This window comes from Egretta garzetta, unplaced genomic scaffold (genome assembly GCF_000687185.1).
Source record: "Egretta garzetta isolate BGI_Z169 unplaced genomic scaffold, ASM68718v1 scaffold108, whole genome shotgun sequence".
Classification (NCBI taxonomy): domain Eukaryota; kingdom Metazoa; phylum Chordata; class Aves; order Pelecaniformes; family Ardeidae; genus Egretta; species Egretta garzetta.
In genome coordinates, this window is record NW_009260614.1 from 7,819,874 (window position 1) to 7,835,065 (window position 15,192).

Below are 15,192 nucleotides of genomic sequence, written 5' to 3' on the forward strand. Positions count from 1 at the left end.
TCAACAATACAATCCTTAGTTCTGAAGATATAGTTTCCATATAGTTTATAAACATTGTAAGACATACATATGGATAATTGAGGGGAAGGGGGGAGCCTGTGCATTTGTTGGGGTTGTTTGTTTGTTTTTTTTTTTTCAGATGTGTGAACATGGTTACAAAAAAACGCACCTCCTGCAGGTACCTCATTTCTTTAAGTGTTGGGTTTGTTGGTTTGTTTAATTCCACCTCTAATCAGTCTTTCCTTTGGTTGTTGGCTACTCCAAGCCCAGCAGGCAAGCCCTGTTCTGCTGTAATGCCTGAGATATTCAGGGGTTTGAGATTGTCTTCTAAGAGATTCCCAGCCAACGTTGGCCTCTGGGTTTGGAGCCAAAAGGGCTAAAACGTGGGAGAACCAATGTCCTTATCACATCGGTATCAGTGTCCTTGCACTCACTTTCAGAGAAACAGTGTAGGCTTAATTGGTGATCGGTTTTTTTACAGCAATTATGTTCCGTTCGGTAATTGGAGGGGTCGTTCAGAGCGCTCTCAAATGAACGGGATTTCACAAGAGCATGGATATAGTCCATTTGTCCGGTTGTTGTCACCGACGAATTGGCTACCATCCCTCTTATCTGGGTTTTTGTAAGGTTGGCTTTTTTTTGTTGTAGGTGCTCGGTTAGGCTGTTTGTGACAAGGTGTGATAATGCCTTTTAATCTGCTCCCGCTGCGTTCGGCACAGTCCGCGTTGGCAGCCCGGCCGGGCACGGAGAGACCATCAGAAGCCGAGACAACGTTCTTCCCTTTGCCAGGCCAACGCTCGCCACGTACAAAAAAAGAAGAAGAAAAGAAACTCTGGTCCTTTGTAGATTGGTGGCAGTACAGATTCGCTCCGTCCGCAGCCGGGGGCTCAGCGTATGACGGCTGCCAACACCATCATAAAAACCAGGAGCGAAGCCCTGAGCCCCGAGCAGCCGGCTGCCTGCTGGACCCCACTGGGGGGGCGGATGGGCGTCCGCCGGGTGCACTTACCCTTGCGTTTGGGGGGGAGCGTTGGCATCACCCCGAAACTGAATTTGTGCTGATAATCAGGCACATAGTCTGGAACCTCCTGCCCGTTTTTCCGTGGCCCCAAGGACACCGGTTTAGAGGTTCGGTTACGGCTTTTGTGGCTGGTGCAGTTCTTGCCGGGTTTGCGATAGCCCGGCCGGGAGCTGGGGGGGGCGGCGGGCTGGCTGCTGTGCAAACTGTTCTTGTCCCCTCTCTCCTTCCCCTTCTCCTTGGAGGAGTGGTGAGGGTGGTGGCTTTTGGAGGCTCCTCTGTCCGCTGTGGAGAAAGTATGTGTTTTTATCTGATGGAGCGACTCGGACCCCGAACAGTTCCTAAAGTCTTCTGCTCTTAGCACCTTGAGGTCCTTGCCGTGCATCTGCTCAGGGGACTCGCAGATGACGCTGGAGCTGGAGCCTCTGAACCTGTGCAGCCATTCCCAGAGCGAACGGGCTTTGCAGTCGCAGCTCCATGGGTTCCCGTTCAGCCTGAGAAACTCCAGGGCTCCCAGGTGGGCCAGGCAGTCCCCCTGCAGCTCCGAGAGGCTGTTGTTGAACAGGAAAAGGGTGGTCAATCTTCGGAGGTCGTGAAAAGCCCGCCTGTGAATCCACTGCAGCTGATTTTGATGGATGAGCAGCCGATCCAGGTTTATTAGTCCCCTGAATGTGTTCTGATGGAGGCTCCAGAGCTTGTTTCCATGGAGAAAAAGATGGCTGAGGTTAACCAAGTCAACAAAAATATCATCCTGAAGGAACTCAATGTGGTTGTCTTGCAGGTAAAGGTATTGCAGGTTGTGGAGGCCACTGAAGATCCCGCTGGGGAGGGAGCTCAGCCCGCACTTGTACAGATACAAGGCGTGGAGTTTCACCAGCCCTTGGAAAGTGTCTGCAGCTAAAGCCCTTAAGTAGCGGTTGTCCCCCAAGTCCAGCTCCTCCAGGTTGACAAACCCGTCGAAGGTGTTGGGGTCGATGAAGGTGATGTTGTTGGAGTAGATCCAGAGGGTGACCATGGAAGGGCTGAAGTGGCCCCGCAGCAGCAAGGTGATCTGGTTGTTCTGGAGGAAGATCCTCTCACTGTCCTCAGGGATGCCCTCGGGGATGGTGACGAAGTTGTGAGCCTGGCAGCTGACGGTCATCGGGGACGGGTAGCACACGCAGTCAGTGGGGCAGCCCAGGGCGCCGGGCACCTTCAGCCCCAGCAGCACCAGGAGCAGCTCTGCAAACCCCCCTGTGCGGAGAGAGGGGAGAGCGGCGTCAGCAGGGACTCGGGCACCCCCCTGCCCACCCATCACCGCCATGGGGAATACCCCGGGTGAAAAACGCCCCCGAATAACTCAGCCCTCCTCTCTGGTGAAGCCACCCACGTGGCTTCGACGAGTGGGTTCATCGCCTGCGATAGTTTAAAGGTGATGTCTGGAGTACCCCCTGCCTCCTTCCCCTGCCTGAGACAGGCAGGCGGTCGCGCTCGCAGCCCCAACCGGGTGGGAGAAACCTTCTTGGGGGAATTCGCGCCGGCAGTGCAGGCAGCAAAGCCCTTTGCCTGCAGGCAGGCAGCGCCATCGGGGGAAAGGCAGTTGTACAAATGTGTGAGAGCAAAGAGAGGAGATGCAAACCCTCACAGGTGTCCACCCCTCCTGTAATGCATCCCTTAAATCACCCGCGCTTACGTATCGGAGAGGAAAAGCTTTAGTAATTCCCAGTGAATCACCTAAAATGACATGTGTACAGCTCATCTGCGCTGCACACCCAGCTCCCCTGAAGGCACAGCCCCATCCCCGCCGTCTCCTTTTCCTACAGTTGTTAGACACCACCATCCACCCTGAAAACCAAGTGATTTACAGGGAAATATGTTGTCAGCAGTTGGTGGGAAAGGCTGAGCTGAAAACTCCGTTTGGAAGTGGGATGCTCAGACATATTTTTAAATGGATGTCCTGTGGCAAAGCATATTGCATCCTCTAATGCTACAGTATGTGCTTGTGACCGGGGCTTCCTCGCTGCAGAGACGAAGAAGCGGTGAGCAAGGCAGTAATCACCCCCTCCCTCTGCTCAGCTCTCAGAGTGCCGCTTTCGCCGCCCCATTCCCGTCTCGCTCCCACTCCTCGCACCAGGCTTGCTTTCAGGCTATTCCTTCTGCGCCGAGCGGCTTTTCAGACTCATTGCACCAGGCTTGTCATTTCTCGTTCCGATTTTCCTCCTAGATTTGGCTTGTTCCTCTTGCACGCAAAATTTGCTCATGTCTAATGAATTCTGCCTCTGGACTTCGCAGGGGAAAGGAGTAAGATCGGAGCGGCACACAGCTGCCGGTGCCACCCTGCCCACGAGTCCTCGCCTTGCACTCGCCTTGTATTAATCTGAAAAACGAGAGTGGAAGTGGAGTTCATCTCTAATTACTCCACGTCGTTATCACCAGCTACTCCATGAGCCTGGACCCCTTGGGCTTTGACAGTCCCTCATTCAGTGCCTATAGCTCAATACAAGTGGGAGGCAAAAAAACCCTCACTCTTTTCTTATTAATTGTGTTTGAAATATAACTCCGTGGTTACCACTGCCTTTTGCCTGGTATGGAGATCTGTTACCCTGTAGTTCACAGTAGGTGACCCGTCCATCTGGACCCCTCCTTTCAAGGCAAAGTTATCACATTTCTACATAAACTGGGTTATTCAGACCCTCCATAAATCACCAGTAAGAGGCAGTCATTTCTGACCGGGCTGTTAATAAAAAAAAAAAAAAAAAAAAAAACATCCCAAAAAAGCATCGCTAAGCAAAGCGTCGGACCAAGCCTTGGCTGTGATGAGAAGCTGGGGGACGACTTCTTCCAGGCACTGCCCTTCAGAAACTAAGCATCGGCTACCGGGAGGGATGTCTCATTCCTGCGCTGCTGCCAGAAAGGGGCTGTAAGTCGGAAACGTTTAATTCGCGACAACTCCTACGGTTGTGTAGGAAAAGCAACGTCCTCCAAGTCACCGCCGTACCATTTTGGCTTTGCTGTCGTGCCTTCGCAACGAGAGAGGGGCTGTGCTGCTGGGAGCATCATGCCGGCGCTGACTATTACCCGCTCCCTGCCAAAACGGGAGCAGCCTGGGCAGCAGCGGTGTCCTGAGGATATTGTGATTACCCAAGTGCCAGATGAACGACGGTAAAGATAAAGCTATGTTTGCAGATACGTTCTGCTGGGCTGGTTTACGCACGGATGGGCTTGGCCAAGGTGGGATGGCTTCACGTTCCCTGCCTTCCCTCGGTGACACTAAAGTACGAAGCCTTCTGTAGGTCTTATGTTTGTTAGGAAAATCCTGCCAGGCACAAGCGCTGTGACGATCTCCCACATGCGGAGTCTGTTATTGCAAATACCAAATCACAAGGGTCTGAATCAATAAACCATCTCCCAGCTATAAGCAGCAGGTTGGAAGATCACGTATTGCTTCCAAACAGTTTTATGCGCTCTTCCTTGACACGACAGTTGCCAGGCTAATGGGATTACTGACGGGAGGTGGAGCTGGGCAGGGATCTTGGAACATACACAATTTCATGTATAGGGATGGTGATGACAGGCGGCTGTTAGCAATGTGCGGTGATGGACGAAGGCAGCCTGGGTCTCACTGGAGCACGGCCAAGGTAGAGGCTCGTGCCGAAAAGGAGCGCAGTGTTTAACAGCTCCCTGCCGGCAGGGATAACTCCAGAGGTAAAGGTCAGAGGGAACTGAGTCCATCTCTTTAATTAAGGGGTTTGTGAATTAATGGCTGGAGTTCTTAGGGAGAGGGAGATGTGACTCCCACGGTCATGGATGGCAGTGGGGATAGCCTGGGGTGTTTCTGGTTCTTGGCTTCCCAAGAGTAGGATGGTAGGAAGAAAAGCCAGGGATGTCTTTCTGCCTCCGTGCTGCAACTTGAGGGTAAGGAGAATGGGAAAACAGAAGGATGGATGCTTAGAAAAAATAATAATTAGGTGGGCAGGACTTGGAAAGAGGAAACGTGTGGATGTGCTATGGGCACATGGTCTCATCAAGGATGCTTTCCCTCCAAACCCATAAAAGCCGCCGATTGCCCAGTGCTGTGAGAAGCTGCTCCTGGGATGCCCTAGGCTTGGTCACAGTTTAGATCCAGGTACGAGACCCCCTAGAAACAAACCGGTTGTGGTCATGAAGCCACAGAGCTGCTGAGGCTGGTAACACCAGCATTGTGATGGCCAGTGGCCGAGCCCACCAGGACAAGACACTTGGGAGTGCTTGGGTCTCGCTGGGCTTCCCAGGCTGGAAAGCACTGGTGAGAGCTTCCCGAAGGTCCCAGCCCAGCTCCAGCGAGAGTTAGACCCTGCCTGACTTGCTGAACTCGTTATTCCTCACACAGGCCTTTTGACTTCATCTTGTAAAGGTTGCGAGGCAGATGGAGGGTCACCAACACGTGTGTTGGAGCTCACTGGGGAGGGAGAGCTTCAAAAGCGGCACGGAAAAATCCTACAGAAGCCTGCTGGTGAAATGAATAAAAGCAAAGCCCCGCTGACACAGATGAAACCAGCAAGGGGGTGTTTATCTCCTGGCTTTCTCCCACCGTTGCGCTGTGTCACCCCGGCTTCTGCTCGTCCTGTGCTTCTGCCGCCTCCTGCTTTTGACTGAGGTTTCAGTGATTGGAATGAATTCGTCCGACTGTCCAAACCATTTCCCATGTAGCATCTCTCTAATTGGGCATTAATTAGACATCAGTTAATGAATGCTTGAAATAATTTATCTTTGGATGCGTCCAGTTTGCAGTCTTACTTTTAACAGCATTAGACTCATTATTAGATTAACATCATTATAAATGTTCTCCATTACCTGCTTGTTTCCATTGTCTTAGCCTTATTACTGAGAGTGAAAATCACTCCTCCCGCATGCATTATTGATGAGTAAAGACTTTCTATATGTAGCATGGGATTAATTGTTATACAGTGTAATGCATTTAGCGTGAAGCCTCAATTTGTGCAAGAGCTGAAAGCGGCCAGAAGAATGCAGACGCCCGGAGCCAGCGTGCTCGGCCAGACACAGCACATCTCTCCCCAGCCCAGACCGGGTTCTTCCCCGGCCAGTGCCAGCACAGGAGGAAATTTAAAAAAAAAAAACCAAACCAACAAACTGGTTTGATACCCAGGATCTGGGAGGGGGGGAATCTTCGAAGGGTTGGAGCACTTCTCTGCCACCACGGCAGGGATGCTGGCCTCAGCTCTGCTCTGCGGGCAGCCTGTCCCCGCGGCACTGCTCGATCCAGAGAGCAGGGTGTACCTGTGCCGGCGGTTTCCTTGCATTTTAAGGCTTTTAACGCTTTACTGTATCTCAGAGCGAGGCAGAGCCTTGGTTTATTTAGGAAGATGTAGCACCACTTATTTTCATTAGGAGGCTCAGGCTCAGGGGGAAGAATCACTTAGGACAAGAATAGATGCTTCAGCCCCAGGGGGGATGCACCTGCAGAGCCCCCCAAAAAGCAGCCCTGCCACAAGCCCTCGCCACCCCCTGCCCGTTCCCTCTTTGCGAGCTGCTTTTCTCCAACGGATGCTTTCACCTCGCCACCCAGACAAGCTATATGGGTCGTGGCCCGTCTAATTCTCCGGCAGGATCTGGTCTCGAGGATGAAGCAGGTTGCTTCTCTTTCAAATCTCTCCTAAACCGCCATCTGCTTTGGGAGACCCATCTTAGCTCATGTCTACATGCAACTTGACTGCCTGCTTACTGTGTCCATTACCAGTGCTGCTCAAGCTGTTAGATTTATAAGCTCTTTAGAGCAAAGCCCTCGTCTTCTGGTTGCTGATTTATGTATCTTTACTGCCATAAAACACTATGTATAGCTACTACATAATATAAATAATAATACTTAACCGGAGCGAGCTACAAGTGGGGACAAAGCATCTGGCTTCTGCTTGCAGCCGGTATTATCAAAGAGGCAGAAGCTTACTCATCACTCACCCTCTTCTGAGGCCAAATTCACACCTGGTGTAACACCACCACCTCGCTGTCAACGAGCTCCATCGAGAGATTTTCCTGCCCCATTCACACCCTGGATCTATCAAAGGATGCTTTCTAAATCCACCAGTGAACTGGAGCACAGAGGCACAACTACGACCCCCAGGGGAAAACGTACTTTGAAACTTGGGAAGTAACTCAGGATGGGGGGTTCACACCGCCGTAGAGAGAAACTGTTGTTTAGGGAGAAAAAGAAGCCTCAAACGTTCACAATTTCATCTGCCAAGTGAAGGACGATGAAAGGCAAGGCCAGAGCAGCGACAGCAACTGGGCGCGAGCCAAGAGCGAAACTTCAGATCTGGGGCAGTTCGACAAAGCGGTGTCAGACCTCTGCTTAGTAGCTGCGGGGGGTTTTTTCCTCTTTTTTTTTTTTCTTTTTTTTTTTTTTTTGCAACACAGAGGATAAAATAAACAAGCCCGTCCTGACTGTCACAAAGACTAAATTCCCCAGCGAGCAGCAGCTTGCTTCCAGCCTCTCTGCGAAGCCCTTGAGGTGCTGCCCCGCAGTCCTGCGGCGCTCGGCAGCGGGAGCATCCTCACTGGCTTTGCTCCCCACAGCGTCGGCTGCAGCTCCCAGCGCTGGGACGGGGCACAGGGCTTTGCTTTCTGCACGAGCTGCCTTTCAGTCGGAGAGCGGCAACCACCCATCCACCTTCCTCTTTTTTTTCTTTTTATTTTTTTGTGAACGGTGTCATAAATAACTGACAGATCCCAGCTGTTTGGAGTTATGGTTTCTGATGGAGTGACAGCTGCTCCCAATCCCCCAGTCATCACCCCGGCAGTTCTGGAACATTTCAGCAACATAAAAATCATTGGAGATAATTTCGGTTTTGCATAATTTGGTTAGGCAAGCTGTGATTTAATGGCAATTATGACCTCCGAGGCAGAAGATGAGCTTGGAGGCTACTGGCTTCACACGACTTTAGCTCGGGGTGCGGCGTCAGGGATGTTCCAGGGAGAAGGTACTACAAGAAAAAATCCTTCTCCAGCAGCTGGAAATTGAGTTTCTTTGCTGGCAAGTGGAAAGACTGTTCCCAGAGGAAGAAGCATACAAGGAAATTCGGAAGGAATATTGCTAAGGGAAGCTTTGGGAAGAGGCTGGTGCCAAAAGATGCATCAGGAGGTAGCTTTTAAAGAAAAGCCAGGAAAAGGTTTTAGACTGGGGAGTGCTGCAGCCCCTACGTACCCTTCTGTAGCACCAGTATCTTGTGTGTTAACTGGACCCCTCCTGACCCCACTTTGGTAGCCCCAGCATTAAAAAGCAAATCCTCCTCGCGCAGCCGGGATGGGGGAGCCAGCCGGCCCCAGGACTGGGCCATGCCCTTGGCAGGCAGCTGCCTGTGTTGTGGGCACTGCCCACCGCTCTCCCCTCTTACGGGGCTTCTCTTGCTCTGGGCTCTGTTGCCTCCTCTCCTGGGGGCTTCTCAGCCATCCCGGAGACCCCTGGTTTGCATTTCTCCAGCGATGACCGACCGGAGCAAACCCTTGGTCAGCCAGATTGCACCAGGTGGGCAGTGGAGGACGGAGAACCATGCTCAGGAGCTCTGAGGATGTCCTGGTGCTTCAAGAGGAGCAAAATGTTGCTTAACAGCAGAAGTTGCTTTGTCTGGAGCTGAGAAGGTCCAGTTTCCCCCCCTGCATCACTGCTGTCAACCAGTTTGGAGTCTGATGTGAGCTAAAGCTCAGGGCAGAGACCTGGGGTCAGCAGCACCCCAAAATCAAGTCCTTCAGGGTGTCGCAAGTTCATTTTCCATTTGCTGACCCGGTATCTGGAGCTATTCACCTTCCTCCACCAAAGTCAAGGCCAAGGTCACCTGGAAGTTTCTGGATGGTGGTCATTAACTCCTACTGCAGTTTGAAACCAGATCATAAATTTCATAGTGTAATAATGTAAAAATCAATAACTCTGTTTGAAACAATAGCTTTGTCTTCCATTTCAGCTGGCTCTGATATCTCCCCACGGACCGCGTCCCTCTGAATCACACAAATAAAGAGAGAGGAGCGATGGGTGGCGGGGCGGCTGCTCTCCCGCCGGGTGCCCGGCCCCTCCGTTGTTACAGATTCCATTAATTAATTTATTCTGCTCTTGCAGTTAAACTCGAGGATGATTTAAAAGGAAAAAAAAAAAAAAAGGGAGCCTTTTATGCTCAGTCGCTTTGACATCCCGTCCGATGCGGTGTCCCCGAGGCTTTCCAGGCGAGGGATGCCCGAGCCCCCGCTGCCCATCATCACAGGCAGCGCAGCCAAAACCCAGAATGTTCCTGGAAAGACACAGCACCAACTCACAGGAGCATCAGAAAAATTTAAAGTCTGCTCTTTTCCAGCTCTGGCTTTCCGGGCAAGGGAGGTCTGGCTTCCTTTGCTTGCTTATTTTCCGTTGTTTGCTGTAGCACTGACTCGAAATATACATCGAGAGGCAGGATTGTCTTTCACATGTTGGTGGATGTGTGATCCTCAAAAACAAATTAGCACCGATTCACTTCTATATAGAGTGCAGCCATCAGGGAATCACTCCTGAATTCACAGCGAAGGAAAGTAATAATGCTTCCAGCGCGCTAATCCTCTCCGAGAGCAGCCCCTGAACCCTCTCCCGGTGCTGGAGGCACCACTGGAAATTACAATTGTACTGAAGAAATAATAAATAAATACAGAAATTGGCAGGGTTTGTACTGGTCCAGAGGATTTGTACCCTAATGTGGAATTCCCTGTTTAATTAGCACTCTTCTCTGTGTCGGCATCTCCTCCTCCCTCTGCTCGAGCTAAAGAAGGAGGGGGGGGTGGGGGGGGGAAAGGAGGCCAACAGTGGAAGTGGCAGTGGGATTGGAAACTCAGCTATAGAAACTTGTTTAATTTAAATGCTTGTTTCAGGACTAACATCTGCAGAAACAGAGGGAGTGTAGAGTGTGTTTTCTCCATGTAATCTGCCCTGCTTAACCCCCGTTTGCAGAGCACCTTCCACTGCAGCCATGCCCTTGGAGTACAGCTGCACTCGGATGCTGCCAGGCCTCCAGTGGCACAAACCCCACACCTCAGAGCAGAGCCTAAAAGCCAGAGTTTGGGAGATGGTTATCTAAATCAGAGGCTGGGCTGCTGCTTGTGTGAGGCTGGAGGCAGATCTTTACAATAGGATAGGATAGGATAGGATAGGATAGGATAGGATAGAATAGAATAGAATAGAATAGAATAGAATAGAATCGAATAGAATCAACTGGAAGGGCCCTACAATGACCATCTCATCCAACTGCCTGACCACTTCAGGGCTGACCAAAAGCTAAAGCTTGTTAGTAAGGGCATTGTCCAAATGTCTCTTAAACACAGACAGGCTTGAGGCATCGCCCACCTCGCTAGGAAGCCTGTTCCAGGGTTTGACCACCCTCTTGGTGAAGAAGTGTTTCCTAACGACTACACTAAACCTCCCCTGATGTAGCTTTGAGCCATTCCCACACATCCTGTTACTGGATACCAGGGAGAAGAGATCATCTTCTGACTCTCCTTCCCCTGCTGCCAGAGGGTTTATCGTGCCCCTGCGTCTCATCCCATTGCACATGATGGACCAGCATCTCAAAAGCCACTGAGACCTTCCCAGAACGGAGGCACACAGGAGGGAAATGGCACGTCTGGCTTCACAGATGGATGAGTTGAGTCCTTGGGTCCTGCTGCAGCTGGAGGTGTTGGTGGACACCATGATGCTCCCACTCCTCTGGGAGAGGATGGTGTGGCCCGGGGGACACCCCGAGCACAGTGTGCATAGACACTGCGGGATTTCAGGCATGGCTGGGGCTTCACCAACTCCCAGTGCTGTGATCCTGACCCCCAGCAGGCACCAGGCATCCTCTGCTGGTCCCCAGCGCAGGACAGGGTTTCATCGGGACATGCCACCAGCCTGCGGCAAGCTGGGAGGGGAACTGGCAAAGGACAGAGACATCCAGAGATCCTTGAGAAGGGACTAATAATTCCAATCGCCCCCAAGGAGAGAGGAATACAGGAGGATGACTTGAGCTTAGTGGATTGTCTGAGGCTCTCAGGGGATCATCAGATACTTCCACTCCCTTTTTGTCCTGAGGTGACAAGTTTTCCTTCCCATTCACAGAAATGCAAAGTAGTTCATTCACAGTAGTAATAAGGACAGTTTCTTTTGTAAACCAGCCTCCTATCGAGGTGCTTTACAGCAAAACAATTGCAGATGAAACGACAAAACCTACCCCAGATGAGCACCAGCCAGATCGGTATCAAATGCTGAGCAAGCTCATGTGCAGCGAAAGCAGATTCACCAGCTCATTTCCCTGCCAGCGGCTGGCTGGGACCTAAGAAGAGTTTCTTTAGGATCAGAAATACAGCCAGAGCAGAGCACATGTGAGATGGAAGAGCAAAGCGACAGCTGCCTGGGCTCGCAGTGCACGCTCGGCTGCCCTGCCATCCAGCCCACGTCCGCAGGAGATGCGGAAAAGGGAGGCTGCAGAAAACCAGGGATGCGCTGGATGGAGTGGCCCGGACAGATCTTTACCTGGATGGAGCAGGGAGTGGATGACAGCCCGAAACAGGGAGGCAAAGGGCCCTTCTGCAGTGTTTTTATGCTAGCATTGCTAATAGGGAGAGAATTAGCTCTATAAATGTGTAATCCTGCTGAGGTCCCGACCCCAGCAGTGTCCTGTGCCACTGAGATCCACAAGCCAATTACGTACCGTGCCGCGTAGGCTCCCTTTCATCCCTTTTCAGTCTTTCTGCATTTCAGATTTACTGGATGTCCTTGTGTTTGGTGGAGAAGAGGGCAAATTGGAGCCTGTCATGTACCTTCTTCCCCATTCAGCAGCACATCATTCTGCCTGCAGCAGGGGGGAAGGAGACTGACGGGTGGGCATCAAAGCCACCGGCTTTGTCACATTTTCTTCCCACAAAAAAAAAAAGAAAAAAACCCCAAATGATGGCGTCATTTGGAGCTCAGCCCGCAGCCTCGGGTCTCTCTCCCGCACCTGAAATGGGCAGCAGCGCCTTTCCCCAGGCCCTTGGTCTCCTCTCAGGGTGGGGACATGATGCCACGAGCCCTCCAAGTGAACATCCCTGCGGGTCAGCAGCCAAGCATGCGTCGCCGACACCAGCAAAACCCCATCCCCACCGGAGATGTGTGCCGGCACGCTGGGTCGTGAGCGTGGCTGCCTTTCACAGACCAGCCCTGTGCTTTGCACTGAACTTTTTACCGGCTGGAGAAAAGCACAGCGATAAAAGCAGAGCAGTGTGAATAGCTGTGCTCCGCCGCTCCTCTGCCCATCACCCGGGGCCGCCCTGCGCCTCACCCGGGGGCCCTTAGGAGGTTTAATGAGCCGGTGGGGAGATGCCATGTGCCCAGTTAGATGTTGGGCATCGTTACGCTCCCGCGTGGCTCTTGGGGGGCATGGGGAGATGTGGGGGAGCTGAGGACCAGGGGGGGGGTGTCACCGCTTGCTGAGCATCAATGCTTTGCCAAGCCCCTGAAATCTGTATGGTTGGACAGCGGGCGTCTGGAGCGGTTGGGTGCCAGGAATTAATGTGCGAGCAATGAACGTGGTCGGGACACGGCACTTTGCTAATATCCTGCTTTGTCTAGCTCCGATGCCAGCATTTCATCCCAAAATATCCCCCTGCACATCCCCCCCGGGAGTGGACTTTGTGGAGATGTTGCACATCCCCCAGTGCCACGCAAGTGCCTGCTTTAAAAGCTTTAATAAAAATAGCTTGTTAACGGGATGCATTGCCATTGCCGGTGGCTTGCGAGCTCTCTGCCGATCCCTGTGCCTCAAATGCAGCAAGGCCAAGTAATTACGGGATGGGGGCTGCAAGGTCTCGACAGTCTAATTTCTATTAATTATAGCTTGCACGTGATCCAGTTGCAGCGGAAAGGGGAGATGGGGAGATGGTAAATCATTGCAGGGGCTGGGGAGGGAACAGGAGATGCTGAAAGATGCTAAGAAGTGGTACCCGCTCTGCACCCAGGGCCCGTGCGGGGCCGGGGAAGGGGATGTGACCCTGGCCCCAAACTGGGTGGATTATTTGGGTGGTTTGTAACTGGTGGGGAAGGAGGATGTTGTTTATCTGCACAGAGTGAAGGACCAGGGAAACTATTCATGGAGTGAAGGGGGTGTTTGGGAATTGAGGCGATGCTTGCAGCAGCTGTGACCTGTGGCCACCGCGGAGGCTGGGCTGTCACCTCCCTGTGGGGCCATGCATGAGCACACGGACGGGCTGGAGAGGAGCATACGGGCAGGGTGGTGCTGCCAAAACCCCCCTAAATGTGGAGAGGGGCAAGGAGGAGACCACGCTGGCTCTGCACTCCTGCCCCTCCACTGGCTCCAGCGATTTCCTACTGTTTCAGGAGCCAATTAAAAACTCAAAGCCAACGTCCTCACTTTCCTCGTGCCTGGAAGGGCTTCCATTCAATGCACGGCACAACCCTCATGGCCCAGCCGCCGTGGTGAGGGGATACGGGGTGGGTCCAGGCTCCATCGCCCTCCACTTTTTGGAGCCCTGCCCTGCTGCTGGTGGCTGCCAATGCCCCTCGTGTGACGCCCATCACTTCCCATCAAGCTAATCAGAGCCTGTTCCTCAGTAAGTCGTTATAAATCCCGTTACGATTCCTTCTCCTCTAGGTAATAACGGTGAGCGCAAGACATGCATTGGCGTAAAGCCACCCACGCTTGTGTTCGTACGCGCTAGCGGTGGGATGGACAAGTTGGGCATCAGACTGTCGCCAATCCATCCCCCAAGGCTGTTGGAGGATGAGGCGGGTGAGCCAGAAATGTAAGGAAAAAACCCGCAGCTGCATCCAAAGAGGGGTGTAGCGTGGGCTGGCAGGTGCACACCTCTGTGCCAGTAGTACCCAAGCCTCTCCAGGAGCTGATGTTCCTGCTGGGTATGGAGAGGCTGGAGCCCACAGCCCAAAATTCCCATTAGGAATACCACTGCAGAGAAATACTGCGAGCTGGAGAGAAGTGGGGTACAGCTGAGCAGTGAGAGCATCTGACCCGGCTGCGCTGGGGAAGGAGCTGGGGAAGGGCTGGGGGATGCTCTGGGGGCATCGCCCAGCTGCGAGGGCAGCGACACCCATTTTTTTGGAGCTGCTGAGTCAGCACAAGTAGGGGAATGTGGGATGGCCACGGGGATTGTGCCCGCTGGCTCACAGTGAGCATGAAGAGTTTGTTTTGAGCACTGCCATCTGCCTTCAAAAGCAATCCTGCTCCCTGCACGGCGAGCAAGCATCCTTTCCTACCCTCCCAGTTTGCCAATATCCTTCTGGGACTGGGCAGGCTGTGCAAACTGGTCTGGGTGGACCAGACACAGCCTTTGGGAATGTGCTGCTCACTGATGCTCAGCTGGGCTGTTCCTAAAATACACAACCTGTCCCCAAAGGATGGCTCAGCTCCTGCAAAAGGGGCTGGCAGAGCCTGGGGGGGCAGCTGCTTCCCCCCCCCGCCCCGGCCCTGCTGCCCTTCCCATGGAGGGTTAAGGGGATGTGGTTGCACCAGTGCCAGGGTCCTGGGTGCAGGCACGTGGCGCCGACCCGGCAGCAACCGAAATGGCCAGGCCAGCCAGAACGGGGAGGTATTTATGGGAAGAAGCAACAGGCCAGGCTGTATGGAACGACAGGAACGTTGTACCCTTGGCCTCCTCACGTCGTGTTGCTTACATGCACGTTTTGTAGAGTTAAAACAAACAGCAGAAATCAGATTTTTTTGTGGGGTGGGGGGGTGGGGGGGAAGGAAGATCCTGGCAGAAGGATAAAGGCAGGCAACTGAAATGCTCATTAAAACTGAGGGGCTCTGTTTCCCTGTCCAAGTGGCCATATCTTCTCTGGAGGCTCCCAGATGCTTTGAAATGCCTTGTCAGAAAAGCCTTTCATCCTACCTGAATCTGGCTAAATTCATGGACCCAGACATTTTCTCTGGAAACGGGAAAGAGGGAGCAACTCCGTTCTGACTTTTCACTTCCCATCTGATCGCTGTTGATACAATTTATTCCTATGACAGCATCTGCTGCTTTCATGGGTTTTTTATTCTGAAGTACAACTCGTCTTTGTTAGTCCCATTTTCGGGCCTTTCATCATTTGAGTCACAACATAAAAGGCATTTAAACACTCCTGCTTGGAAGGCAGGCTGGGGGAGAGGGTGGGAGTGGGGAGACGCCACATCCCCCCAGCCCCAGCCCTCCTCTGG

The 15,192-nt window shown here is 52.6% G+C and overlaps 2 protein-coding genes across 2 annotated transcripts in view; one reads left to right on the top strand and one right to left on the bottom strand.

Annotated features, from left to right (window-relative positions):
- Positions 1–774: 774 nt before the first annotated feature.
- RTN4RL1 (reticulon 4 receptor like 1) lies at positions 775–2,321 on the bottom strand. Its single transcript, XM_035900551.1, has one exon. It carries the CDS (start codon positions 2,319–2,321, stop codon positions 888–890), a length of 1,434 nt encoding a protein of 477 aa, XP_035756444.1. The 3' UTR covers positions 775–887.
- Positions 2,322–4,213: 1,892 nt separating this feature from the next.
- Positions 4,214–15,192, top strand: part of DPH1 (diphthamide biosynthesis 1) — a 47,238-nt gene continuing 36,259 nt past the window's right edge. The window contains 1 exon segment of the mRNA XM_035900552.1: positions 4,214–4,228. Coding sequence (XP_035756445.1) covers positions 4,214–4,228 — 15 coding nt within the window.

Excerpts from the sequence above, each read along its gene's own strand:
- RTN4RL1 (XM_035900551.1), bottom strand. The coding sequence starts at position 2,321 with ATGGCGGTGATGGGTGGGCAGGGGGGTGCCCGAGTCCCTGCTGACGCC.